The sequence below is a fragment of the Hylobates moloch genome, unplaced genomic scaffold (genome assembly GCF_009828535.3).
Source record: "Hylobates moloch isolate HMO894 unplaced genomic scaffold, HMol_V3 SCAFFOLD_13, whole genome shotgun sequence".
Classification (NCBI taxonomy): domain Eukaryota; kingdom Metazoa; phylum Chordata; class Mammalia; order Primates; family Hylobatidae; genus Hylobates; species Hylobates moloch.
In genome coordinates, this window is record NW_026652288.1 from 26815116 (window position 1) to 26842477 (window position 27362).

The 27362-nt window shown below is 49.9% G+C and overlaps 4 protein-coding genes across 9 annotated transcripts in view; 2 read left to right on the forward strand and 2 right to left on the reverse strand.

Moving 5' to 3' along the window:
• Window positions 1–27362, forward strand: part of ATRAID (all-trans retinoic acid induced differentiation factor) — a 103229-nt gene that overhangs the window by 458 nt on the left and 75409 nt on the right. The gene's annotated exons all lie outside the window — the stretch shown is intronic.
• Window positions 210–8357, forward strand: ABHD1 (abhydrolase domain containing 1). The gene is given in 10 exon segments (XM_032172503.2): window positions 210–741; window positions 4689–4849; window positions 5192–5374; window positions 5565–5610; window positions 5764–5876; window positions 6000–6173; window positions 6349–6397; window positions 6493–6614; window positions 6616–6656; window positions 6773–8357. Coding segments are annotated over 10 exon segments (1239 nt in total). The 5' UTR covers window positions 210–603; the 3' UTR covers window positions 6985–8357.
• Window positions 6996–10887, reverse strand: PREB (prolactin regulatory element binding). Of its 4 annotated transcripts, XM_032172498.2 has the most exons (9): window positions 10520–10886; window positions 9764–9953; window positions 9357–9577; window positions 9083–9163; window positions 8842–8966; window positions 8470–8643; window positions 8251–8323; window positions 7913–8072; window positions 6996–7746 (listed from the first exon to the last, which is right to left on the reverse strand). In XM_032172498.2, exons 1-9 carry the CDS (start codon window positions 10652–10654, stop codon window positions 7652–7654), a joined length of 1254 nt encoding a protein of 417 aa, XP_032028389.1. In that variant the 5' UTR covers window positions 10655–10886; the 3' UTR covers window positions 6996–7651. The 4 variants fall into 4 exon arrangements, with proteins under 4 accessions (XP_032028389.1, XP_032028390.1, XP_032028391.1 ...); XM_032172499.2 differs by lacking the exon at window positions 8470–8643 and having other exon boundaries at window positions 10520–10887; XM_032172500.2 differs by lacking the exon at window positions 7913–8072 and having other exon boundaries at window positions 7693–7746; window positions 10520–10887.
• Window positions 13101–15666, reverse strand: PRR30 (proline rich 30). Of its 3 annotated transcripts, XR_009209215.1 has the most exons (4): window positions 15536–15664; window positions 15223–15275; window positions 14690–14947; window positions 13749–13782 (listed from the first exon to the last, which is right to left on the reverse strand). XR_009209215.1 is itself a non-coding variant. In XM_058426154.1 (3 exons), the coding sequence occupies exon 3, from the start codon at window positions 14580–14582 to the stop codon at window positions 13344–13346; it is 1239 nt and encodes a 412-aa protein (XP_058282137.1). In that variant the 5' UTR covers window positions 14583–14947; window positions 15223–15275; window positions 15566–15666; the 3' UTR covers window positions 13101–13343. The 3 variants fall into 3 exon arrangements, 2 of the variants coding, with proteins under 2 accessions (XP_058282137.1, XP_058282136.1); XM_058426154.1 differs by having other exon boundaries at window positions 13101–14947; window positions 15566–15666; XM_058426153.1 differs by having other exon boundaries at window positions 13101–14947; window positions 15536–15637.

The following is a 27362-nucleotide window of genomic DNA, read 5'->3' on the forward strand; positions in this document are numbered from 1 at the left end:
CAGGGACTGTATGAGACAATGCAGAGTGACACTGCAGGAAGCTGCATGTGTTGCAATGCTATCACTGAGCAGCTGAAACCTTTGTGACAGTGTGGGGTGTCACAGTCGGACAGTGACTGGTGAGGGTCACTGTGAATGGCTGTAGTGTGTGACAGAGCAGAATGTCACCGCAGGAGTAGCTGTGTCCTGTGTGTGACTGACTGCGAGCGCCTAAGGGACTCTGGCCAGGCTGCTGGACTCGGGCGTCACCGGGGAAGAGTTTGAGGGAGCTGGAGATGCCCTGCACCAAAATGGCAGCTGGGGGAGGCCGCTTGTCTCGGGCTGCACAGCCAGGAACGGCGGAGGCGAAGCAGAAGGCGGGGGAGGGCGGGAAGCCATTCGCAGGTCACTCGGGTTAGATCCACGAGAGGCACTAGGCGCAGCCACCCAGCCCCGCGACCAACTAGCACGGCCTCTCGCCGCCCAGCCGCGGGCACCGGCGGTGGGCGGGGCCAGCAGCGCAAACGGCCGGCAGCGGGGACCGGACCTGCACAGGCCGCCTATGACGGGCGGCGGGTGGGCCCGCGAGTCACAGCCGGCCAACCGGGGCCAGCCAGGAGCCTGATGGTCGGAAGCCCCCAACACAAGATGCTGAGCTCCTTCCTGAGCCCCCAGAATGGCACCTGGGCAGACACCTTCTCTCTGCTCTTGGCGCTTGCCATTGCCCTCTACTTGGGTTACTACTGGGCATGTGTGCTTCAGGTGGGTGCGGGTCCAGCGCTCTGGCCAGCGGGTTTGGGTGTAGGCGGCAGCTTCCAGACACGGGCTTGAGCCCTTGGTGGGAGCTGGGATGGTTGGGCTTCCCCACAGGTGAAATTTGCTACCACCGAAGGGAGAGTTGGCTCTGCCTCCCTAGTGCCTCTGCATCCCATGTGATCCCCATGCCAGCTGGGCCTTTTGGGTACCGGAGGATGCTGCTCCCTATAATGTGGACAAGCATTTGGGAAAAGGTGGGGTGGAACGCATCCTGAGGTGTCAGAGATGTGCACACTTTGTGTTCCTTTTTAGGTGGTTTAGCTGAGTCTTTCAGCTGCACTGAAGGAAGGAACCAGAGGTCTGAGTGGTCATGGCTAACTCCCAATACCACCCACCCCCCAAATAGCTTAGTAGGGCCTCCCTTCCCTTAAGGGCTGGCTGACGTGAGAACTGGCCTAGCTCAGAACTGATGGATGACCCTAACTGTCTTTTCTCATTCAGCCCTGTTTGGTGTTCCAGGCTCTCCATATAGTGTGATGAGAAAGTTTGAAGAGGTTGATTTTGATGAATTTGGAAATTTTTCTCACTGAAATTTAGATAAATACATAACTTACATATCCAGGAAAAGCCAAATCTTTTAATCTTCATTAAACTCTGTTCTAGGTAGCTGAGTCTAACAAGACACCTACTGGTTTGAGTCCTTTCAAAAGGTCTATAGGAGACTTTAGTGTTACCTAGACTTTTCCATATTTTCAGCGCTTTCTACATTAGCATATATTGTTTACTAAATGTCTTCCTTAGGGCCAGGTGTGGTGGCTCACACCTGTAATCCCAACACTTTGGGAGGCAGAGGCTGGAGGATCGCCTGAGGTCGGGAGTTCGAGAGCAGCCTGATCAACATGAAGAAACCCCGTCTCTACTAAAAATACAAAAATTAGCCAGGCGTGGTGGCACATGCCTATAATCCCAGCTACTCGGGAGCCTGAGGCAGAAGAATTGCTTGAACCTGGGAGGCGGAAGTTGCAATGAGCCGAGATCATGCCATTGCACTCCAGCCTAGGCAACAAGAGTGAAACTCCGTCTCAAAAAAAACAACAAAAAAAGTCTTCCTTAATAAAACAGTTAAAAACTCCAGGCCTCACAATACTCTGGAGGCCTCACTTTATACATCAGATTTGGAAGGTCATTTCAGAACAAAACTACCCCTAAGGAAACACTTTCCTTTACTTGCAACTAGCTGCACAGAAATCTGGGCCCCTGCCGCTTTATAGACTAAACCCTTTATAAGCTAATGAATACTGGTTAAAAATGCAGGAAAAGTGCTATTCTGGAGGCCCTCTAGATATGGTGTTTGGATTGTCCAGCACCATAATGGATCTATACTGGTTTAAGCATAGCAACCAGTGGCATATTGTAATACTAATTCATTCTCAGGAGGGAGTCAAGAAACATTTTCTTGAGTTAAAATCAAATTAACCCACATAAATCAAACCTGTGAACAAATTTATAAGTCTTATTCCACACTACTGGGCTGTTTGACCAAGGAATTAATAAACTGATAGTAACTCGGCCGAGCACAGTGGCTCATGCCTGTAATCCCAGCATTTTGGGAGGCTGAGGCGGGTGAATCACTTGATGTCAGGAGTTCGAGATCCACCTAGCCAATATGGTGAAATCCCCATCTCTACTAAAAATACAAACATTAGTCGGGCGTGGTGACACAAGCCTGTCATCCCAGCTACTCAGGAGGCTGAGGCAGGAGAATCGCTTGAACCCAGGAGGCGGAGGTTGCGGTGAGCTGAGATGGCACCACTGCACTCCAGCCTGGGTGTCAAAGCAAAACTCCATCAAAAAAAAAAAAAAAAAAAAAAAATGGATAGCAACTCAAAATCTTGGCAATTAGGAGGCAATACACGACAGTGACTAGACAGCGCAGGCTCTAGAGTCAGACAGACCTGGGTTTGAATCTCCTGCTCTGCCACTAACTAGCTCTGGCAAGCTTCTGGCCCTTGACAAATTATTCAGCATTCAAATCCGTTCACATAGAGGGATCACAGAACCTATTTCATGGAACTGTTACGAAAATCACAAGACAAAATTTGTGTGAAGTGCTTAGCACAATGCCTGGAGCTTAATGAGCACTCAACAAATCTTACCTACAAGCACTGGTGGTAATGTCATAGTTAATAATTTTGTTTTGCCTCTTGCTTGCTGTGTTGCCTCTTGCTTGCTGTGTAACTGGACAAACCACTTAACCTCTGTCAGTCATAACTTCTTCACTTATAAAATATCTCATAAGCTTGGGCTTAGCCCAGTGCCTGCACACGACTGACAGCTGTCATAATTCCAGGGCTTAAGGACTAGGGTCCAAAGTCACATCTCCCAACAGTTGCACTATCAACTTGGCCTCTCTACCATTTGCCCCTGTAGAGTATAGGAACTGTACTGGAGATAGAAATCTGGTCCTCATGTTCCTTAGGGCCCACTGCAGATATGCAGTTTCTATTCTTGAACCTATGGCATACTCCTCCTTCACATGCCTTCCACATGGCTAGGCTCTCTCGTTCACTTGATGTCTGTCCAGAACACAGCAGAGAAGCTGGAAGTCAGGGCTCAGTGCCCACTGACCTCATCTGTCCCTGTTATTTCATCCTTGTCACCTTCCCCCTGGCTGGCATGAAGGAAAAAAAAATCGATTCACATTAGGGCTGTTCTTCCTTTAGAGCACAATCTAACAGCAGGGGCCCCACAAGTAAGAGAAGATAAGGTCCCTGGTAGAAAGAAGCCTGTTAGGCCAGACTCAGTGGCTTACGCCTGGAATCCCAGCACTTTGGGAGGCCGAGGCGGGCGGATCACGAGGACAGGAGATTGAGACCATCCTGGCTAACACGGTGAAACCCCATCTCTACTAAAAATACAAAAAAAAAAAAAAAAAATTAGCCAGGCATGGTGGCGGGCACCTGTAGTCCCAGCTACTCAGGAGGCTGAAGCAGGAGAATGGCGTGAACTCGGCTTGCAGTGAGCCGAGATTGCGCCACTGCGCTCCAGCCTGGGCAACAGAGCGAGACTCTGTCTCAAAAAAGAAAGAAAAGACGGTGTCTCACTCTATCACCAGGCTGGAGTGCAGGGGCACGATCTCGGCTCACTGCAACCTCTGCCTCCCAGGTTCAAGCGATTCTCCTGCCTCAGCCTCGCGAGTAGCTGAGACTACAGGCGCGTGCCACCATGCCTGGCTAATTTTTGTATTTTTAGTAGAATCGGGGTATCACCATGTTGGCCAGGATGGTCTCCATCTCTTGACCTTGTGATCTGCCCACCTTGGCCTCCCAAAGTGCTGGGATTATAGGCATGAGCCACTGCGCCTGGCCGGGTTCATTTTCAACTGCAAAGTAAAGGCTGAAGATTGAATGGTGCTGCATTTCTTCAGCCCCTGCCGAGAACCCCGACTTTTTCTGCAGATCAGCTGGGCACTTATTTATCAACAGAGTCTCACTATCGCCCAGGCTAGAGTAGAGTGGTGCTATCATAGCTCACTGCAGTCTTGAACTTCTGGGCTCCAGTGATCCTACCATCTCAGCCTCCCAAGTGGCTGGGACCACAGGCGCACACCACTAAGCCTGGCTGTTTACATTACCTGCTCTCTCCAAAATGGGTTTGGGGCATGGATAGGCTGAGCGGGAAAGTCAGCACTCAGTCAACTCAGCAGCTCCCAGTTCAGGGTCAATTCTGGGCAGTGACACTCCAGGACTGGGCTTTTTAGGGGCTCTAGCTGGAGTGTATTATCAGAGACTTGGCCATTCAACTGAGCTGTGCTGAGTATCTCACGTGCAGACAAAGCAGGGTCCTCCAGGCTGGCCTCTGGAGAGGGGGGCCCCCTCACCCTCTGGTGTTGGGTGCCTCACTAGCTTGGTGCAAAAGTCAGGGAAGTGGGGCAGACTGTTGTGTGATGACAGAGGCCTCGGCTGGTGGCTGGGCCGCAGTTTCTGGCCTTCCTGGAGCAACACTGTTCCATCACTACGGAGACTTTCTACCCAACGCTGTGGTGTTTTGAGGGGCGACTACAAAGCATCTCCCAAGTCCTCCTGCAGTCTCAGCCCCTAGTCCTTTATCAGAGGTAAGAAGGGACAGAACAGGGTGAACATGAAACCCCAGGTATCTAGGGAAAATCTATCTACCGCTTTTAAAATGTAGGTAATCTGTCTCATCTACATCCCTGTGTTGAGGGTTCAATAACAATGGATGTTATATGGAAGGGCTACATAATTGCACAGCCACCAGGTCATCTTTTATGTCCCCATCCCACATTGTCAAGCCTTACTGTTTTACATGAAGAACACCCTCAGATGATGCTGATGGGAAGTGGTAAGACTTGTTTGTGGGTGGGGCAGGGGGCAAAGCTTTTGAATTACATTAAGTTCTTAATAGTATCTTTGTGTGCCTCTTCCTCCAAAACCAGTAACATTCTCCAAACACCAGATGGAGGCCAGCTCCTGCTAGACTGGGCCAAGCAGCCTGACAGCGGCCAAGACCCTGATCCTACTACGCAGCCCACTGTGCTGCTGCTTCCTGGCATCACCGGCAGTAGCCAGGAGACATACGTCTTGCACCTAGTTAACCAAGCTCTGAGGGATGGCTACCAGTAAGGACGGGTGCAGCCCCAGAATGGGGTGGCATCTGAGAACGTGTACTAGGGAGAAGTCAATCCGGACACTGATAGAAGTCAATCCGCTACACGAAGGGAGTCTTTGGACAGGGGTCTTTCTGAAGACTACTGAAAGGGGAGAGGGGCTAAGAAGGGTCTGGCTAAGATGTACTTGTGTGTGCCACAGAGCTGTCGTGTTTAACAACCGGGGCTGCCGTGGGGAGGAACTGCAGGTGAGTAGCCACCTTCCTCATAGCAGCCCTTCACCCACTCCCTTTAGAGATCCTTGGCCCTGGGGCTCTACCTCCTACCTATTCTTCCTCAGTTTCCCCTCCACCTTCTGGCCACGGTCTCCCTCTCTACCCAATGATCTTGTTTGCCCTCAGACACACAGGGCTTTTTGTGCCAGCAATACTGAAGATCTAGAGACAGTCGTGAACCACATAAAGCACCGCTATCCCCAAGCTCCACTGCTGGCCGTGGGCATCTCTTTTGGAGGGTAAAGATTGCCTGGGTTTAACCCAGAGGCCCAGGCTTCCTTTCCTCCTCCATGTCCCCTTCCTCTGTCCCAACTCACATTAATGCAAACCCTTCTTTCATGGTCCCTTGTCCAGTTCTACAGGATACTGGTGCTGAATCATCTGGCACAGGCCGGGCAGGCTGCAGGGCTGGTGGCAACACTGACTCTGTCGGCATGCTGGGATTCCTTTGAGACCACTCGCTCCCTGGAAACCCCACTCAACTCACTGCTCTTCAATCAGCCCCTCACTGCTGGGCTCTGCCAACTTGTGGAACAGTAGGGTCGTGGCAAGTGGGAGGAGGCAGTAGACAGAGTAGGATGGCAGACACTCCAGGCTCTCCTAGTGCTTGGTCAGTTCTCTCTGGGCTTCCTCACACGAGATAGTAAGACAGGGCCTGGGGGCGGGGGGTCAGGTCCAGGTGTCAAGCCAAACTCTTATGTACTCTTGCAGAAACAGAAAGGTGATTGAAAAGGTGGTGGACATAGACTTTGTGCTACAGGTATAATCTTCAGCCATGCCCCTGGCTCCCCCCAAATGAGTCTTCCACTATCCTATTCTTTATCATCTTAGCCTATCCTATGGTGACACCTGCAGGCCCGCACAATCCGCCAGTTTGATGAGCGCTACACATCTGTGGCTTTTGGATATCAAGACTGTGTTACCTACTATAAAGCAGCAAGCCCTAGAACCAAGGTAGATGCCATCCGGATCCCTGTGCCGTCTCAATGCAGCAGATGACCCCTTCTCCCCCGTCTGTGGTGAGTACTCTGAATTAGGACACTTTGGCCCCAAGGAAAATGGGCCATGAGGGATGCGACAGACAGCCCGGGCGCCCAGTGAAGGCCAACGTTTCTAACCTCTGACCCTCTCCTAGCCCTTCCCATACAGGCCGCCCAACACTCTCCCTACGCTGCGCTGCTCATCACAGCCCGGGGTGGCCACGTCGGCTTCCTGGAAGGGCTGCTCCCGTGGCAGCACTGCTACATGAGCCGCCTCTCGCATCAGTAGGCCAAAGCCATCTTCCAGCACCCAGAGGGGCTGCCTGACCTCAGGGCTCCCTCACCTTCTGAGGACAGAAATAGCTGACAAGAGTACCATTTGAGGTCTCGGTTCACTCTTTCCTTGTTTATTAAATATCAACTTTTCCTGCCTAATGAGCTGAGGTTCATTTTCCCATTCCTCAAGGTTAGGGTAGACTACCTAGGAACTTATTGCATCTTTAGGCCGGCTGGCTTAGTGCTACCCATCTGAACCCCCAGATTACTACCCAAGTCTTCCTTTTGCCCCTTCCTGCCCTAACAGCAAGTACCAGGCCATTCCCTTCCCCAGCAAATGCCAGGGGCTTCATGTGAAGAGGAACTGGCCACAGGGCTGAGGGAAGGAGAAACTGTTTCTGCAGGAAGGACAGCAGTGCCTCCAGGCTCTTGGGCATCTTCACATGTTTCTAGAGAAAGGACAAGCTCAACTCTGGAGCCTCTGGTAGGCAGAAGGAAGGAGGCAGGGAGTATGGCCTGGGCTTCAGATACCGCTGTTCTGGATGGATCCACAGATGATGAAGGCAAGGTACCTGGGACCTGGAGTCACGCAGGGCCATAACCAAGCCTTTTCACTAGAAGGGCAGGCAGTGCCCATTCATCTTGTCAGAGGCAACCTCAGCTGTGGACCCAAATGGAGTGAGCAAAGGGAGTTCAGGCCTCCACTCTGCTCTAGAGATGGCAGTGTCCAGGCTCCTGATTCCCAGGAAGGAGGGAAGCTAAAGGAAACCTGGAAAGGCACTCTGGAGCAGCAGGATGGTCACAACAATAAGCCCGACACACAGCAGGAGCAGGAGCCACACAGGAACACTCTCTGCAGGAGGGAAAGGGAGGAGGTCAGCAGGCAAAGTGGCTTCCCAGCCTGAAAACCAGAACCCTTCAAAGGGGGAGTGGCACAAAGAGCCCAGCCTCCAGGGGGGCACATTTCTGGTCCAGTTAAAGGTGGGGTGGTGCCTGCCTGCCCCGCCCCAATGACTCACGCCGTGAGGGCAACAGATGCAGCTGGCAACGACTGTCCACAGCCACAGAGAACAGGGCAGTTTCATGGGACCCAAGGAGCTCTGGACCACGACCCTTCTCAGGTAGAAAGGCCACATCCGTCACCACAATGCCATGGGCCTCCCTCACGTAGTAGAGGCACTGCGGGCAGAAGAAAAACCAGTGAGGAAAGACCTAGCTGGGAACTCTCTTTCTGGAAAGCATGTTCCCCACTCCCGGGTTTTCCCTCAATAGAACGGGCCAGACTCCTTCCTGCAAACTCAGGGTAGAGACAGGCCTACAGTCCACCCACAGGGCCATGCCAACCTCCACCCATTACCTGGAGAGAGAAAGCTATGTAGATGGCAACAGAGCCAGTGACTGTGCCCAGGCCTAGGAAGGTGCCGGACTCACTGCAACAAACAATAAAGTGTTCGTTGTCCTGGAGGCTTGTGCAGCAACCCTGAACCCCAATACCGATCCGCAAAGACCCAGGCAGGACTCCTTTCCAAGCTCCCTCAGGGACCCCCTACCTAGCCAAGGCAGCAATGTCTCACACCTGACATTGAGGCAGGAGACGACTTCATGGCCACAGGACTTGGTCCGAAGGGGCAAGAAGTTGGAGCCATCCCAGGCTGTGAGGTAGCAGGGAGGGGGCTGGCGCAGGCGCTTGTGGGGAATTTGCACTGTGAAGAGTCGCAGGCCAGCAGGCTGGTCTGGAACCTGCCCGAACCTGGGGGCCGGATGAGGGGCTATTCAGCTCCTGGGGCCTGCCCAACCTTCCTCAGAGGTTTGTGCACCACCTGCACCCTGGTCAGACCTGGGGTAACACTCAACAAGTTCCTCCCCGCTCTCCCATCCCCAGTCTTTTCCCTCTTCCCCACCACAGCTGGGCTATGCCTCTTTCAGCCACCCCCCAAAGTCTTCACACCTGCAGGCCTGGTAGCGGTAAGGTGTGCTGGAAAAGGTGGGTCCATTCTCTTGCCAGTGCAGCTGTGTCACCAGCTGATCCTTCTGCCACACAGAGGCCTTAAGGTCCCGGCCCACAGTTACCAACTAGTTAGGAATAAAGATTCCAAGGATGGACAGGTTAGGGGATCCACTTATTGGGCAAGCAGCATAAGCACCTCCTCTCTCCTTTCCCCACCCTCCTCCCGCCCCCACCCCCTCACCTTGCCATCAGGCCCTAAAGCCAGGTCTTCAATCTCCCCTTCGTGGGCTTTGAACTCCAGAACCTTCTCCAGGCTGGGTACCTGTAGCCAAACCACCACCGTGGTTAACTCAGGTGTCCAGCAAGTACACTGTGACTGATCCCCACGCCACCCCTTCTAATGACCCCTCAATGCAAGCTTCATTCACAAGTTTCCCAGATGCCACGTTCAGCTTCTCACAATTTTGATCTCGCTGCTACTGACATTCATCCTCTCTAACCCCGCAAACCCACACCTTCCAGACACGGACGTAGCCATCTGTCCCTCCAGTGGCAAGCAGGGTATTATCGTGGTTGAAGCACACAACTTTCTGCAGTGGATCGGAGCTGAAGTCTGTCTGCACCGCCTGCAAATTCTCTACCCTGAGTTCTAGCCCCTCGTGCTGAGTTTCCGCTCCACATTTCTTCTCTGCTGGGGCTGCTCCCTTCCTTTGTCGAGGCCCCTGCTCCTTGGAACCTGTAACACAAATACTTGGCCAGGTTCCAGGCTTCTACAGTAAGGCCCCTCTCTCCGTGGCAGGTGCCCATACAACTTCCAGCTTGCTACCAAAACCCTACTTCCAGACCCACTTCTTTAGAGACAGCAAGAGTGACCTTACTCATTCAACCCTTTCCCCAAGGGGGTAGAGAGGGAGCTCCTTACCGGCCTTCTCTGCCTTGTTGCCCTTCTGTTGATGGGCCTGGAAGCGCAGGAGCTGACAGTGGGCATCCTGCCCTGCAGCAAGGATGTCACCAGCCAGTGCCAAGTTCATGGTGGCCCGTGTCTCTGTGTCATGGGAGTGCAGCAAGGAGGCACTCAAGCGCCCATTAATCCGCTCTAGCTGCAGAAAGTGCTGTGGGAGGAGGAACCCGGACGAGCAAGTTCAGGGGTGCCCAGAGAGCATGTCTAGGGAAGAGTCTGATGTCTTACCCCTTTGCTTTCTGCACGTTCTAGTTCACAAGGGTTTCTCGAGTCTTTTTTTCTCTCATTTGGGCCTCACAAATCTATACAGTGAGCAGGACTGGGATTATTACCTCTATTTTACAGAACAGGGTGAAGCTCAGAAGAGGGAAGGAACTTAGCCTAAACCCAAATGCACCACTCTCGCCGCTGCTAGAGGGCAGGCAAGACCTCCCGGAAAAGGCCAGGATAAGACCCCTGGAGCTGCTCTGAGGCGGAGCTGAAGCGTTCCTGCCGACTCTGCAGCTGTGTGCAGTTTTCACTTTACTTTAAAAGCCTCTCCTCCGCCCGCTGATTTCTCGACTGAAATTCGCGCCTGGGCGTCAGGCAAGCGGGTCTCCCCAAAAGAAGTGGGCAGGGCGCGAAGCTGGAGTGTGGCCCGCCCCGCGACCCCCCGGCCACCCTGGAATCGCCGCCAGCCCGCAGCAAGACCCAGCCCCAGTGGCCCTGGGCTCTCACCACGCCATTCTTTATGCCTGTCTTGGCAGCGCCTCCTCCGCCCGCAGCGATGAGCAGCCCAGTGCTAGGGTCGACCTGAAGCGCGTACAACGGGAACGGAGCCCGGTACAGCTCTGGCGCCCGGCGCCGGCCCATCCCGCCCGGCGCGCGTTCACTGCCCGCACCGCGGCACCCAGGACATGCCGCGCCGGGCCTTCGACTACTGCTCCGGCCGCTGGTGATCTCGGCCCCGTCGCCGCCGGGAGCACTCCCGACCCCTCTCACACCAGGGAGTTGCCAAAACCCTGACCACCGGCAGGCAGCTAAGGCTCAGCTCGGGTCCGTCCAAGTCGGTCTCGCAGACGCGCACTGCGCACGCGCACCTGTCTCGCGGCTCCCTCCGCGCAAGCGCAGGAGCGCCGAAACGCGTCAGCACTAGCCGGCCGCGGGGTCGCGTTTCCCGGGGCGGGGCTTGGCTTCTCTACCCCTGGTGCGGAGGCACAGTCGCCCAGCACCGACTTCGCCATCTTTGTGCGGGGCGCGGGGCGCGGGCGGAGGAGGTGGAGCCAATGCAGGTTGATGAAGGTCAACCTTTAATAAAGAAATCCGACTCGCGCCTGTAATCCCAGTACTTTGGGAGGCCGAGGCGGGTGGATCAGGAGTTCGAGACCAGTCTGACCAACATGGAGAAACCCCCTCTCTACCAAAAATACAAAGGGCGTGGTGGCGTGCGCCTGTAATCCCAGCTACTCGGGAGCCTGAGGCAGGAGAATCACTTGAACCTGGGAAGTAGAGGTTGCAGTGAGTCGAGATCGCGCCATTGCCATTGCTCTCCAGCCTGGGCAATAAGCAACAAGAGTGAAACTCCGTCTCAAAAAAAAAAAAAAAATCCTCTGCTGGGCACGGTGGCGCATGCCTGTAATCCTCCTGCAATCCCAATACTTTCGGAAAGTCCGAGAGAGGAGGATGGCTTGAGCCCAGGCTTTCGAGACAAGCCTGGGCAACATGGGGATCCGTCCGTACAAAATATTTAAAAATTAGCCAAACATCGTGGCACCGGTGGGCCCAGCTGCCCAGGAGGCTCAGGCGGGAGGATCACTTGAGACCGGGCGGTCGAGGCTGCAGTGAGCTCGACCACTGTGCTGGACCACCAGTGATGTCACCACTGCACTCCAGCCCCTGGACGACAGAGCTAGACCCTGTCTCTCACACACATGAAATCCTCACATTAGGACTGTTCCCATTTGAGGAGTGATACGCCAACTCCTAGGAGCACAGGCCTTTGCATCTTACCCCAGAGAGGAAGTGATTTGCCCGAGGACACACACCAGAAACCACCGGAGTCTCTTGCTTCTTAACGGAGGCAGCATGAACTTAAAAATAAACCTGACTTCAAATGCTGAATCCACTGCTTCCTCGTATGGGGACACCTCTGTCATCCTTAATGCCTATCCCCCACTTTTGGCAGGGGTGGTGTCTGCCATTACCTTTCTCAAGGCTTCACACTCCTGGGCTGGTGGCTTGGTGGGTGGCCAGCTGCTTTGCTGGCCTCAGAGGGGGCAGTTCAGCTCCTGGGCAGGTATCTTCTGCGCCTGACACTCCATTCTCCCTCAGGTTTCTGATCTGATGAGGACCTTTGTGCACTCCTGAGAGCGAGCACAAGGGATGTCCTTCCCTGCAAAGAGACACCCTTCCTGCATTCTCATTAACCTAAGGTGCACCCAGAGGAATGGTGCAGTGGCTTCATCTTTGGGGATGCCAATATCTGTCCCACAGAGTTGAATTAGATGCGTGAAGGGCGTGGTCAAGCTCTCTGCATATCGCAAGTCCCCAGGCCCTGTGGGTCCCTTGTCCTCCTTGGATACATGGCACCTGCTCTTTCTGGCCTCTCCATTTCCTTTGACACCACCCTCCAGAGTCTTTTTTTGTTTTTTGAGACGGAGTCTCACTCTGTTGCCGAGGCTGGAGTGCAGTGGCCTGATCTCAGCTCACTGCAACGTCCGCCTCCCAGGTTGAAGTGATTCTCCTGCCTCAGCCTCCTGAGTAGCTGGAACTACAGGCACCTGCCACCACACCCGGCTAATTTTTGTATTTTTAGTAGAGACAGAGTTTCACCATGTTGGCCAGGCTGGTCTCGTAACTCCTGACCTTAAATGATATGCCCACCTTGGCCTCCCAAAGTACTGGGATTATAGGCTTGAGCCACCACACCCTGACCTTTTTTTTTTTTTTTTTTTGGTGATAGGGTCTTTGTCACCCAGGCTGGAGTGCAATGGCATGATATAGCTCATTGCAACTTTGAACTCCTGGACTCAAGTGATCCTCCCACTTCAGCCTCTTGAGTAGCTGGTAGTACAGGCACGCCCCACCATACTCAGCTAATTTTTTTATATTTTTATTTTTGGAGAGACAGGGTCTTGCTATGTTGCCCAGGCTGGTCTCAAACTCCTGGCTTCAAGTGATCCTCCTACCTCAGCCTTCCAGTGTGTTGGGATTATAGGCATGAACCACCCCCTCCCCGCCACCAAGGGTCTTGTTGGGGACTGGCACCCCTGTAGTTATAGCCACCTATTCTGTGGACTCAGCAGGACACAAACACAAGTTTCACAGGGTCAGACTTTATTAGATACACGGAGGGCTGAATGGGGCCTTGGTGCTCTTGGTCCTCTTCAGCCCGGAGACAGCAGACTCCACAAGGGGCTCCCAGGGTTCAGAGCAGGAGAACACACCTGACCTCCGGCCAGCCAGCCCTTCAGGGTGTCTCGGGGACTCCCCGAGATCTGGGGCCTCGTTGGGAGGGTTGGGTTTGGAGGGGGTGTTCCAGGGGGCCTCCGTGGCTCTGGAACTAGACTGATGACTTTTGGAGAATGAGCTCCAGAGAAACTGGCCTCTTTGGGGCAGGGCAAGGCCTGGGCTTCGGGGAGGTAGTGGCCTGTTTTGGTGCCCGAGGTGGAGGCCCGGAGAAACATCGCGGGGAGTTTGGTGATTGAAGGCCTGCAGACCTGAAGCTCCTGGTTTGGGAGGGTGTGCCTGGGACTGGGTCGGCCGGGGCCTGAGCTGCTGGAGGCTGAGATGCTGGCGATTGATGCCCACAGGCCTGAATAGCCTTGCCCTGAGGTCCTACTTCCTTCGGCCTTTTTTCGGGCAGCAGATGCAAGGCCCTGGCCTGGCCCTGAGGCAGGCGGAGGCCGAAGCCAATGCCTATCCGGAGTGGCCCAGATTCCTGGCCCTGCACACAGCGCAGTATTTGAGGGAAAGCAAGCAGCCGGGGTCCAGTCCTGTACCTGGGGAGGGGGCAGGAGGGGCTGCGGGGCCGGAGGCACACCAGGCATATGGGATACTCCACGACTGGGGCCTGGCCGGTTCTGCCTAGCCACAGGTGCTGCAAAAGCAGTAGCCGCAGGTCGTGTGCGATGCGGCGGTGCCCCAGCTGGACCACCAGGGCCTGGGCCAGGGCCCCTGGGTCCCTGAACTGTGCAGGATCCTTCTCGCTTGGCATGCATCTCTCCACTACCCCAGGGGACCTGGACCCGGTATCCCTGTACTGATGCCAGCGCCGTGTCTGCCTGTTAGAGTGGAGCCTATGAGAAGGTGGGCTGGGGCCTGGGGGAGTGAGCGTGGAGCTATGCAGGTCCTTGGGGTGGGAAGGGGACTGGCAGGGTGAGTGGGGAAGGGAGGAATTCTGAGGCTGGGAGGGAGAAAAGGAAGGAGTCAGAGGGGGAGAGGGGTACAGCCAGTTGTTGGAGGGAGAGGATGCACGTGGATGGGGGAGAGAGAGGTAGTTCTGGTGAAAGAAAGTAGGGGAACTTGGGAGAGAGGGAGAATAGGGATGTGGAGCAAAGTCAGAATTTGAGTCACAAGAGCCGAATTGGAAGCCAGGAGAGGGGGATGCTGGTGGAGGGGAGGAGGGACGATGGGACCGAATGGAAGAGAATGTTGGGTGAGAGGGAGGGAGAGACTGATGGGGAGAGAGAGGCTGCAGGTTGTGAGGAGAGGAGTCCACAAGTTGTGAGAAGCCCCAAGTGGAGCGCCCAGGGAGCACTGAGGTCTGTGGCAGCACCTGGTCCTTGTTTTGAGGCAACATCGCCTTGAATCCAGAAGGAACTGGGGCAACAAGACTAGGGATGAGAGACTTGGCAGAGTCAGGACCAGTATCTCCGAGGTCAGCTGTGCCTGAGAAATCAAGGTCACCTTCTGTGCGCAGAGCGTGGCTCCAGCCTGGTGTGGGCGCAGGTGCTGGTGGCAGGCCAAGGGGACACCCAGCCCTCCAGCACCAGGCTCTCGGGGTGTTCAGGCATGAGCATGAACCTAAGCTTGGCTTCTGACTTCTTTGCAGTCAACCATTGATGAGGGATGTGTGGGGATGAAGAATCACAGCTGCATCTTGGGAGTGGAGGGGCAGCAGCGATTATCTGGGCGGGGCAGAGAGGAAGACAAAGCCCATAGGACCTGGAGAGAAAAGAGAGAACCCAAGACATTGGGAGAATTGGTCCTTTTCTGGCTCTGCACCATGTCCCCGGTTCCAAGCTGAACTCACTAACACTTTAAATCCATGTCACCTTTGGGATCAAAAGAACTGGCAAAATGCTCCAGGGAAGGTGAGAAGTGGGGAGGAGAGGAATAAGGAGGAAGGGAAGGTAGGATGGAGTTGGAGGAGGGGTTCAGGGGATAAGGGCTGAGATGGGAACAGGAATTAAGGGTGTTCTGGTGCTGGGTGCTCTTACCAATGAGAATTCCTCTGGGCTGTGTTTCACAGGCACTTCAGCGTTGAGAGGACCTGGGAGAGAGAAGCAGAGTCACCACATGGTGGATACACCTTTCTCTGTCCCCAGCGTCTAACACTAAACGCACTCTGACCCGGGTTTCTGTCTGAGCCCTGAGTTTTGCCCTCAGTCTTCCTTTAGCCAGGCAGAGGCCTGTGGTACAGGTTTTTATTCTCCTAATCCTGACTCGGGGATTCTGCAAGCATCCCAGTGTCCTGCCACTCTGGTTCCTCCGACCCCTTATTGCCCCTAGTGCTGATGTCCTCTAGCTCACCCTGGCCCAGACAGAGATGCCTTATTATACCCAGCAGCAGAAGGAATGGGGCCAGCTGGTAAAAGCCTCTGGGAGACTGGGACTTTGTCTAAGGGGTGGCGCCAGGGTCGCCGCCCCCAATGGGAGCTGGGGGCCCCATTCCCTGAGTTCAGTTCTCCCTGGCAGCATGTGCCTATGTCACAAAGGTCAGGTGCTGACATCATAGAATCTCCTCCTCGAGGCTCTGGGACCTTCTTCAAGAGATCATCCAAAGGCTGGCCCTTGATAACGCTGTGAAGCAGGCAAAATTCTTCAGTGCACTCAGTTTCTCCTTCAAGACCCAGCCCCCACCTCTACTCTTGGCCTATACACTTTACAGCTCCAACCACCTCCTTCATCCATTGCTCTCCCCACTAACACAGCCTGTCTGGGCTGAGCTCATGCACCACACCTTTCTCCCCCTTGGAATATACCTATTATATGTTTTAATAACTATTTTCTTAACCGCTTTATTGGGAAATAATTCACATACCACACAATCTACCCATTTAAAGTGTACCATTGTATGTCTTCTAGTATATTCACAGAGTTGTAGAACCATCTCCACAATCTAGTTTTAGAACATTTTTGTCCCCCCAAAAATAAATCCTGTACCCATTAGCAGTTGGTCCCCACTCTTCCCCCAGCCTCTGGAAACCACCAATCTACTCTGTTTCTATAGGTTTGTATATTCTAGACATTTCATGTAAGTGGAATTATACAATATTGTGGTCTTTTGTATATAACTTCTTTTACTTAGCATGTTTGCAAGGTTCATTCATGTTGTAGCATGTGTCATTGCTGTATTCCTTTTTATTGCCAGATAATATTCCTTTGTGTGGATATGCCATATTTTGTTTACCCATTCATTAATTGATGGACATTTTGGTTCTTTCTACTTTTTTTTTTTTTTGGATGAATTCTCACTCTGTTGCTCAAGCTGGAGTGTAGTGGCACAATCTTGGCTTACTGCAACCTCTACCTCCCGGGTTCAAGCAATTCTCCTGCCTCAGCCTTCTGAGTAGCTGGGACTACAGGCGCGGGCCACCATGCATGGCTAATTTTTGTATTTTTAGTAGAGACAGGGTTTCGCCATGTTGGCCAGGCTGGTCTCGAACTCCCAACCTCAGGTGATCCGCCCACCTCGGCCTCCCAGAGTGCTGGGATTACAGGTGTGAGCCACCGCGCCTGGCATGGTTCTTTCTACTTTTTAGCAATTATGGATAGTGCTATGAACATTCTTGTACAAGTTTTATGTGAACATATGGTTTCATTTATCTTTAGATACATAGAAGCAGACTTGCTGGGTTACGTGGTGAATCTATATTTAGCATTTTGAGTAACTACCAAACTGTCTTCCAAGTTGGCTGTACCAATTTTCAAACCCATCAGTGAGGTATAAGGGTTCCAATGTTTCTTTATCCTTACCAACACATGTTGTTGCCTGTCTTTTTTATTTTAGCAATCCTAGTGGGTGTGAAATGGTATGATATTGTGGGTTTTATTTACATTTTCCTAATGACTAATGATGTTGAGCATCTTTTCATGTGCTACGGGATATTTGTTTATCTTCTTTGAAGAATTGTATATTCAAATCCTTAGCCTATCTTTTTAAAACCCAGTCAAATTTAGCAGTGGGGTGTTGTATACCAACTTTAGTGACCTATGTTTTTTTTTTGGTTATTTTTTTGGGATGGAGTCTTGCTCGGTCGCCCAGGCTGGAGTGCAGTGGCACAATCTCTGCTCACTGCAGCCTCCGCCTCCCGAGTTCAAGTGATTCTCCTGCCTTAGCCTCCCAAGTAGCTGTGATTACAGGCGCCCACCACCAAACCCAGCTAATTTTGTATTTTTAGTAGAGACGGGGTTTCTCCATGTTGGCCAGGCTGGTCTGGAACTTCTGACCTCAGGTGATCCTCCTGTCTTGGCCTCCCAAAGTGCTGGGATTACAGGCGTGAGCCACCAACCTACAGGCACCCGGCCAACCTATCTTTTAATTAGGTTCTTGTCTTCATATCATTGAATTATAAAAGTTGTTATATATTCTGGATATAAGTCCCTTATCAGATACATGTTTTGCAAATATTTTCCCTGATTCTGTGGGTTATCTTTTTACTTTCTTGATGGTCTCCTTTGATGCACAAAAGCTTTCAAATTTTATAAAGTCCAATTTATCTGTTTTGTCTTTTCTTGCTTGCTTTTTGTGTCTTATCTAAGAAACCATTGCCTAACCCAAGGTCACAGAGATTTGCTCTGTGTTTTCTTCTAAGACTTTTATAGTTTTTGCTCTTACATTTAAGTTTGTTATCTATTTTGAGGGGTTTGGTTTGTTTTGTTTTAGAGGCAGTGTCTCACTTTGTCACCCAGGCTGGAATGCAATGGTGTAATCGTAGCTCACTGCCACCTTGAACTCCCAAGCTCAAGGGATCCTCCTGCCTTGGCCTTCCCAAGTGCTGGGATTATAGGCATGAATCACCACACCCAGTCTATTTTGAGTTAATTTTTATATATGGTGAGAGGTGAAGGTTCAACTTAATTCTTTTGTATGTGGATATCCAGTTGTCACAACACCATTTGTTGAAAAGACTTTTCCACTAGCCTGGGCAACATAGAGAGGCCCATCTTTCCAAAAAAACAAGAAAGAAAGAAATTAGCCTGGCGTTGTGGTGCATGCCTGTAGTCCCAGCTACTTGAGAGGCTGAGGTGGGAGGATGGCTTGAGCCCAGGAGTTGGAGGATGCAGTGAGCCAAGATCACGCCACTGCACTCCAGCCTGGGCAACAGAAGGAGACCCTCTTTCAAAAACAAACAAACAAAAAGGCTATTCCTTCCCCCCATGGAATTGTCTTGGCATTCTTGTGAAAAATCAGTTGACTAGTGTTATTAGTTTCCTGTTGCCCCCATAACAAATTACCTCATACTTAGCGGCTTAAAACAACACAAATTTATTATTTTACATTCCTCTAGATTAGAAGTCCAACATGGGTCTCACTGGGCTAACAATCCAGATGTCGGCAGGCTGCCTTCCTTTCTGGAGGCTGTAAGGGAGAGTACATTTCTTTGCCTCTTCCATCTTCTGGTGGTTTGTGGTCCCTGGTTTGTGGTCCCCCTCTTACAGCTTCAAAGCCAGCATCGTTGTATCTCTATGACCATTCCGCCACAGTCACATCTCCCTCTGACTCTGAACTATTCTGCCTCGCTCTCCAACTTTTAAAGACCTTTGTGATTACATTGGACCCAGCCAGATAATCTGGGATAATCTCTCTATTTTAAAGTCAGTTGAGCAGAGCACAGTGGCTCACACTTGTAATCCCAGCAATTCAGAAGGGGGAGGTGGAAGGATCCCCTGAGCTCAAGAATTTGAGGCTACACTGAGCCATGATTATGCCACTGCACTGCAGCCTGAGTAACAGAGCAAGACTCTGACATTTTTTTTTTTTTTTTGAGATGGAGTCTCGCTTTGTTGCCCAGGCTGGAGTGCAGTGGCGCGATCTTGGCTCACTGCAACCTCCACCTCCAGGGTTCAAGTGATTCTCCTGCTTCACCTTCCTGAGTAGCTGGGACTACGGGTGTCCGCTACCATGCTCAGATAATTTTTGTATTTTTAGTAGAGACAAGGTTTCGTCATATTGGCCAGGCTGGTCTCGAACTCCTGACCTTGTGATCCGCTCACCTCGGCCTCTTAAAGTGCTGGGATTACAGGCATGAGCCACTGTACCTGGCCAAGACTCTGACTCTTAAAAAAGTTAAAAATTAAAAAAAATAGTCCGGGCACAGTGGCTCACACCTGTAATCCCAGCACTTTGGGAGGCCGAGGTGGGTGGATCACTTGATGTCAGGAGTTCGAGACCAGCTTGACCAACATGGAGAAACCCCGTCTCTACCAAAAATAAAAATTAGCCAGGAGTGGTGGTGCATGCCGGTAATCCCAGCTTCTCGGGAGGCTGAGGCAGGAGAATCGCTTGAATCCGGGAGTCAGAGGTTGCGGTGAGACGAGATCGCGCCATTGCACTCCAGTTTGGGCAACAAGGGCGAAACTCCATCTCGAAAAAATAAATAAATAAATAAATACAGTCAGCTACTTAGCAACCTTAATTTCTCCTTCCCATGCACGCTAACATATTTACAGGCTCCAGAGGTTAGAACATGCACATTTTTGGGCGAGGGAGTTATTCTGCCTACCAAAACAATGGCTGTAAGGGTTTGTTTCTGGGCTCGAAATTCAATTCCTGATCTTTATGTCTCTCCTTATGCCAGTACCGCACTGCCGAATTACTGTAGCTCTGTAGTAAATTTCAAAATTAGGAGAAGTATGAGTCCTATAACTTGGCTCTTCTCTTTCAAGATTGTTTTGGCTATTTTAGGTCTCTTGCATTTCTGTATGAATTTTGGGATCAACCTGTCAATTTCTGCAACAACAACAACAAAACTAGCTGGGATTTTAATAGGGATTACATTGAATCTGTAGAGCTGCCTCAGCCTCCCAAAGTGCTGGGATTACAGGTGTGAGTCACCGCACCTATTATGGACTATTTCAAACAAATACAAAAGTAAAGACTAAAATAACATGAACTCCCATGTGCCTGTCACCCAGCTTCAACAGTTACCAGTCGTGGACAATTTTTCTCTATGTCCCACCTACTTTCCTTGTGGATAGTTTCCAAACAAATCCCAGCCATCACACCATTTTATTCACAACTGTTGCGGAATATATCTCAAAAATTTAATTCTTTTTTTTTTTTCTTTTGAGACGGAGTTTCACTCTTGTTGCCTAGGCTGAAGTGCAATGGCAGGATCTCGGCTCACCGCAACCTCTGCCTCCTGGGTTCAAGCGATTCTCCTGCCTCAGCCTCCCAAGTAGCTGGGATTATAGGCATGAGACACCACGCCTGGCTAATTTTTGTATTTTTGGTGGACACGGGGTTTCTCCATGTTGGTAAGGCTAGTCTCGAACTCCTGACCTCAGGTGATCTGCCCGCCTTGGCCTCCCAAAGTGCTGGGATTACAGGCATGAGCCACTGCGCCCAGCCAGAAATTTAATTATTTTGTTTTAAATCATAAGCACAATTTTTTCACACCTAAAATAAATGTAAATTTCTAGTCAATGTTTAAATATCCTTTATTGACTTAAAAATGCTTACCAGTTTGTTTGAATCAAGAGCCAAATGTAGGCCAGGTGGGGTGGCTCATGCCTATAATCCCAGCACTTTGGGAGGCCAAGGCAAGAGGATTGTTTGAGCCCAGGAGTTCAAGACCAGCCCAGGCAACATGGTAATACCCCCATCTCAATTTAATATTATGTAAGCATTTTAAAACAAAACAAAAGCCAAATGTGCCCCATGACTTTTATGAATCCGTGATAAATCTCTTAACTTTATTTTAATTGATAGGTGCCACCTCGGTCTTTTTCCTTGGAGCTATTCTGAGGACGGCCTTGCTCGTTTGTCCTTGTAGAGTTTGCCACTGTTTACATCACCATATTCTTACTTATCCTTGTAAACCAAAAAGTGATGCTGGCAGATCTCAATCAATTAGAGGTTTATTTTGCCAAGGATGAGGACTTGGTAAATAAGGGGAAAAGAAACACAAGTCACATTGGGATCTGAGACCTGTGCACAGTAGGATCCGAGGGTTTGGGGAACTTCAATATTTGCAAGAGAAAGAACAAGCACGAACTGGGCACTGTAGCTCATGCCTGTAATCTCAGCATTTTGGGAGGCCAAGGCAAAATCATTGCTTGAGCTCAGGAGTTCAGGCAACAGAGCAAGACCCTGTGTTAAAAAAGAAAGAGAGAAAGAGGCAGAGAGAGACAAAGAGGGGGAGGCAAAAAAAAAAAGAGGCTGGGTAGGCAATGAGGCAAGTGGTTGCATTCTTTTGAAGCTCGGATTAGCACTCAATGAATCTACATTTTACATGTGAAAAGGAGGGGGGAAGTAAATCAGTATATCTACATTTTTACGTAAGATAAAGTATGTGAAATTACAGCTATCTGTTTGGGAACAAAAGGAAGGCAGTTTTTTTGCACAACTCTTCCCACACTTAACTTTCCCTTAGGTGTTGTGAGTTTAGGGAACCAAGATTCTATTTTTCTTTCACATCCTTTTCCCTATCATTCTTATAATTTGGTAGTTATCTCTAGTAAGTAGATTCTGAAGACAATTTTTCCTTTCATTTTGAAAATCTGCTATTCAAAAATGTCAAACATATACAAAAGTAGAAATAAAAGTATAATATAATGAAACCCCATGTACTTATCACCAGCTTCAATAATTACTAGATCGTAGTCCTTTATGTTTCATCTGTATTTCGACCCTCTCCCTCAAATTATTTGGAAACAAATTCAAGACATCAGATATCATCTGCAAATGTTTCTGTAATTATCTCTAAAGAGGGTCTTTTGAAGAAGTAAGATCACAGTAACATAATTACAACAAAACGTACAATTCCTTAATAAATATTCAGTCATTGCCCACATTATGGCAATTGCTTTGTAATTGTTCTCATTTTGTTCATTTGAGTTAAGAGTCAAAGATCCATAACATGGAGTTGCTTGTTAGGTATCAATTTTAGGAATCGCGTTACATTTTTTTTTTTTTTTTTTTTTTGAGATGGAGTCTCGCTCTGTCGCCCAGGCTGGAGTGCAGTGGCGCAATCTCGGCTCACTGCAAGCTCCGCCTCCCAGGTTCACACCATTCTCCTGTCTCAGCCTTCTGAGTAGCTGGGACTACAGGCGCCCGCCACCACGCCCGGCTAATTTTTTGTATTTTTAGTAGAGACGGTTTCACCTCGTTAGCCAGGATGGTCTCGATCTCTGACCTCGTGATCCACCCGCCTTGGCCTCCCAAAGTGCTGGGATTACAGGCGTGAGCCACCGCGCCCGGCCAAAATTTTTTTTAACTTATGCAAAATATTTCCATGAGTCCACGGTCAAATGTACCAAAAAGGTACTATGTATCCACCACTCTCCATTCTAGAAGCTGCCTCCTCCAAAGGTGATTTGTTTTTGATTTAATGTTTTCTCTTCCACACTGCAGAGCCCGTCTCCGCCTCCCCATGAGCTGGTTCTTTGGGCTTTCCCCAGGTGGCTCCCTCACTCCCTCTGCTCCTTGGAAAACTCACAACCGTCTTCCTCCTTCCTTTTCCTCTCTCCTTCCCCCGCTTCTTCCTGCCTTGGCGGACAGAACTGCGCCGGCTGCACCTGCAAGCAGGCACCTCCCATGGGTGACATTCCAGCGGGCGGGCAGCACCTCCACCTCCGCACCTGGAGATCTACGTCTGGCCACTGACTCCCCGAGTCGCACGGTCCCAGACTCCTGGACCCCGGACCCGGGCCTCCGGCGAGCAGTCCCTGGCATGGGGCGTAGACGCGTGGGCCCACGACCCCAGGCCTCGGCAACATCTCCTCTTACCCTGCCTGCCCCCACCCTGCCCCTACCCCAGGAAGTTTCGCTGGCAACTCTTACCTCCTTGCTTTCCTTTTTTTTTTTTTCTCTGAGACGGAGTCTCCCTCTGTCACCCAGGCTGGAGTGCAGTGGTACCATCTCAGTTCACTGCAGCCTCCGCCTCCCAGGTTCAAGCAATGCTCCTGCCTCAGCCTCCCAAGTAGCTAGGATTACAGGTGTACGCCACCACGCCTGGCTAACTTTTGTATTTTCTGTAGAGACTGGGTCTCCATGTGTTGCCTAGGCTTGTCTCGAACTCCTGGCCTGAAGCGATCCTCCCGCCTCGGCCTCCTCAAGTGCTGGGATTACAGGTCTGCACCAACGTGCTGGGCAGTCTCTGCATTTCTTTAGGTCTTCTTTAACTTCTCTCAACAGTGTTTTATAGTTTTCAGTGCACAAATCTTGAACTTCTTTTATTCATTTACTACACTTACTTTTAGGTATTTTATTGTTTTTGATACTATTGTTAAGTGGAATTATTTTCTTAATTTCATTTTGGGGTTTTTTATTACTAGTGTGTAAAAATACAACTGTTATTTGTATTCTTGTATTCTTCAACTTTGTTGAACTTGTTTATTCATTCTAATGTTTTCTTTTTTTTTTTTTTACTAGATTCCTTGTGGTTTTCTATACACAAGATCATGTCATCTGTGAGTAGAGATAGTTTTACTCCTTCCTTTCCAATCTGGATGTCATTTATTTCTTTTCTTTTCTTTTTTTTTTTGAGGCAGAGTCTCACTCTATTGGCCAGGCTGGAGTTCAGTGGCATGATCTCCGCTCACTGCAAGCTCTGCCTCCCAGGTTCACGCCATTCTCCTGCCTCAGCCTCCCGAGTAGCTGGAACTACAGGCGCCCGCCACCACGCCCGGCTAATTTTTTTGTATTTTTAGTAGAGACGGGGTTTCACTGTGTTATCCAGGATGGTCTTGATCTCCTGACCTCATGATCCTACCGCCTTGGCCTTACTTGCCTTGCTAGAACCTCCAGTGCAACAATGAATAGAAGTGGTAAGAGTAGACATCTTTGCCTTCTTCCTGATCTCATGGAAAAAACTTTTTTTTTTTTGAGACAGAGTCTCGCTCTGTTGCCCAGGCTGGAGTGCAGTGGCTTGATCTCGGCTCACTGCAACCTTCGCCTCCCAGGTTCAAGCGATTCTCCTGCCTCAGCCTCCCAAGTAACTGGGGTTATAGGCATGCGCCACCAAGCCCAGCTAAATTTTGTATTATTAGTAGAGACAGGGTTTCGCCATGTTGGCCAGGCTGGTTTTGAACTCCTGACCTCGGGTGATCCGCTTGTCTTGGCCTCCCAAAGTGCTGGGATTACAGGTGTGACCCACCTCACCCAGCATGGAAAAAACATTTTAAGTTTTTTCCAGCTGCATCATTAACTATGGCATTGGCTGTGGGTTTTTCTTTTTTTTTTTTTTTTTTTTTTTTTTTGAGGCAGGGTGTCACTCTATTGCCCAGGCTGGAGTGCAGTGGTGCAATCAAGGCTCACTGCAGTCTTGACCTCCTGGGCTCAAGCCGTCCTCCCACCTCAGCCCCACCAGATAGCTGGGACCACAGGCACATGCCACCATGCCTGGCTAATTTTTGTATTTTTTTATAGAGACAGGGTCTTGCCATGCTGCCCAGGCTGGTCTTGAACTTCTGAGCTCAAGTGATCTGCCTGCCTTGGCCTCCTAAAGTGCTGGAATTACAGGCACAAGCCACCATGCTCGGCTGGCTTTTTCATATATGCTTTTTTTTTTTTTTTCCTTTTTGGAGACGGAGTGTCACTCTGTCACTCAGGCTGGAGTGCAGTGGCACGATCTCAGCTCACTGCAGCCTCAGCCTCCTGGGTTCGAGCGATTCTCCTGCCCCAGCCTCCCGAGTAGCTGGGAACTGCATCAGGCAAACCTGCTTCCCATTTTATTCCTAAATAAGATAGCTACAAAGATTTTTTTAAAGTGGCCAGGTGCGGTGGCTCACAGCTATAATCCCAGCACTTCGGGAGGCTGAGGCAGGTGGATCACTTGAGTCCAGGAGTTTGAGATCAGCCTGGCCAACATGGTGAAACCCCATCCCTAATAAAAAAAAATGTATACAAAAATTAGCCGGGCATGGTGTTGTGAGCCTGTAATTCCAGCTACTCGGGAGGCTGAGGCAGGAGAATCACTTGAACCTGGGAGGCGGAGGTTGCAGTGAGCCGAGAACGCGCCATTGCACTCCAAGCTGGGCAACAGAGCAAGAGTCCATCTCAAAAAGAAAAAAGAAAGAAAAAGATTTTTTATAAAGCTACATACCTCCTTCACAGTTTGCCCACAAGGAAATTCCTTGTAGGCCAAACAATTCTGTTGAATTTCACCTTGGCAATGTAAATTGATAGCTTATCTTCACAGGTGCAGGCTAAAGGACAGAACTAAAGTCATCAACCCTCTGCTCACCTGACACTAATGCATATCTGATTTGCTTCCTCTGTCCTACTGTCTATGTAAAAATGCAGATTCACTGAGCCAGACTAAGGGTTAAGTGACTGTTTCTTTAACCACCTCTCACATGTAAATTGTATATTCAGTGAAAGGCTGATCAAAGATTCAAAAGTGGCCGGGCATGGGTGCTCATGCTTATACTCCTGGCACTTTGGGAGGCCAAGACAGGCAGATTGCTTGAGCTCAGGATCTTGGGACCAACCTGGCCAAAGTGGTGAAACCCCATCTTTCCAAAAAAAGTAGCCGGGCATGGTGGCACACATCTGTAGTCCCAGCTACTTGGGGGGCTGAGGCAGGAGGCTCGCTTGAATCCAGCAGGTGGAGGCTGCAGTGATCCAAGATTGCGCCACTGCACTTCAGCCTGGGTGACAAAGTGATACCCTGTCTAAAAAAAAGAAAGCGACTCAAAAGAGTGCAACTGTTTGTCTCATCCACCTATGACCTGAAAGCCCCCGCTTCAAGTTGTCTCGCCTTTTTGGACTAAACCAATATGCATCTTACATGTATTGATTGATGTCTCATGTCTTCCTAATATGTATAAAACCAAGCTGTACTCCAACCACCTTGGGCACATGTCATTAGGACCTCCTAGGCTGTGTCATAAGCATATCCTTAACCTTGGCAAAATAAACTTTCTAAATTGATTGAGACCTGTCTCAGGTACTTTTGGGCTCACATCAAATTGAGGAAGTTCTCTTCTGTTCCTAGTTTGCTGAATGATTTTATCATTAAGGGGTATTGGATTTTGTCAAACAGCTTTTTCTGCCTCTGTTGAGATAACTATGTAGTTGTTGTCCTTTATTCTAGCAATATAATATATAACATTAGTTGATTTTGGGGTGTTAAGCCAACTCTGCATTCCTGGTATAAATCCCATGGTATAGCCAACTCTGCATTCCTGGTATAAATCGGACATGGTGTATAGTTCTTTTGATATGTTGCTGGATTCTGTTTGTTAGTGTTTCGTTTAGGATTTTTGTGTATACATTCATAAGGGATATTGGTCTGTAGTTTTCTTGTCAGGTCTTTGGCTTTGATGTCAGGGTAAAACTGACATTATTGTGGGGACAAGAGTGACTTTATTTTAAATGCTAATCTGTCATGTAACTTCTGACTAACCCTGAGTCTGGGAATGACTCCAAAATGTCTGGTTGATGTATTACTCTTTATGTAGGAACACCTATTCATTATAAATTTTGCCTTTCTTCCAAAACAGCCCCTGATGCTGTGGCATTCATTATAGGGTGTGATACCTGCAGCCTTTTCTCAGCCACCTACACATTCCTTCCAGACCATGTGTGTATTTTTCCCCATGAGATAAGCCCTGGGTCTGGGGGGTTGAGGTTCAGAGATCTACCTGTCTTGCAGCCATCCAAGACCATGCTTCCATCTGTAAGTTCCTCCTAATTAATCACCCTATACTGACAAACTGGATTTGTCTGCCTTCTTTGGCTTCTCGGCTCCTTCAGCATTTGGGGGTCACTTTACATATACAGTTTTTTCAGGGAACAATTGTAGAATGAGTTGGAAGTGTTCTCTCCTATTTGTTGGAAGAGTTTGTGAAGGGTTGGTATGAATTCTTTATTATTTCAATATTTGGTAGAATTCACCAGTGAAGCCATTTGGTTCTGGGCTTTTCTTTGTGGGGAGTTTTAAAGTTACTAATTTGATCTCTTGTTTTATTTCTTTTCAGATTTTTTATATCCTCTTGAGTCAATTTTGGTACTTTATGTCTCTCTAGGAAATTGTTTCATCTAAATTATCTATCTGTTGGCATACTGCTGTTCATAGTATTTGCTTGAAATCCTTTTCATTTGTGTATGGTCAGTAGTGATTTCCCCTCTTTCATTTCTTATTTTAATAATTTAAGTCCCCTCTCTTTTATTCCTTGTCAATCTAGC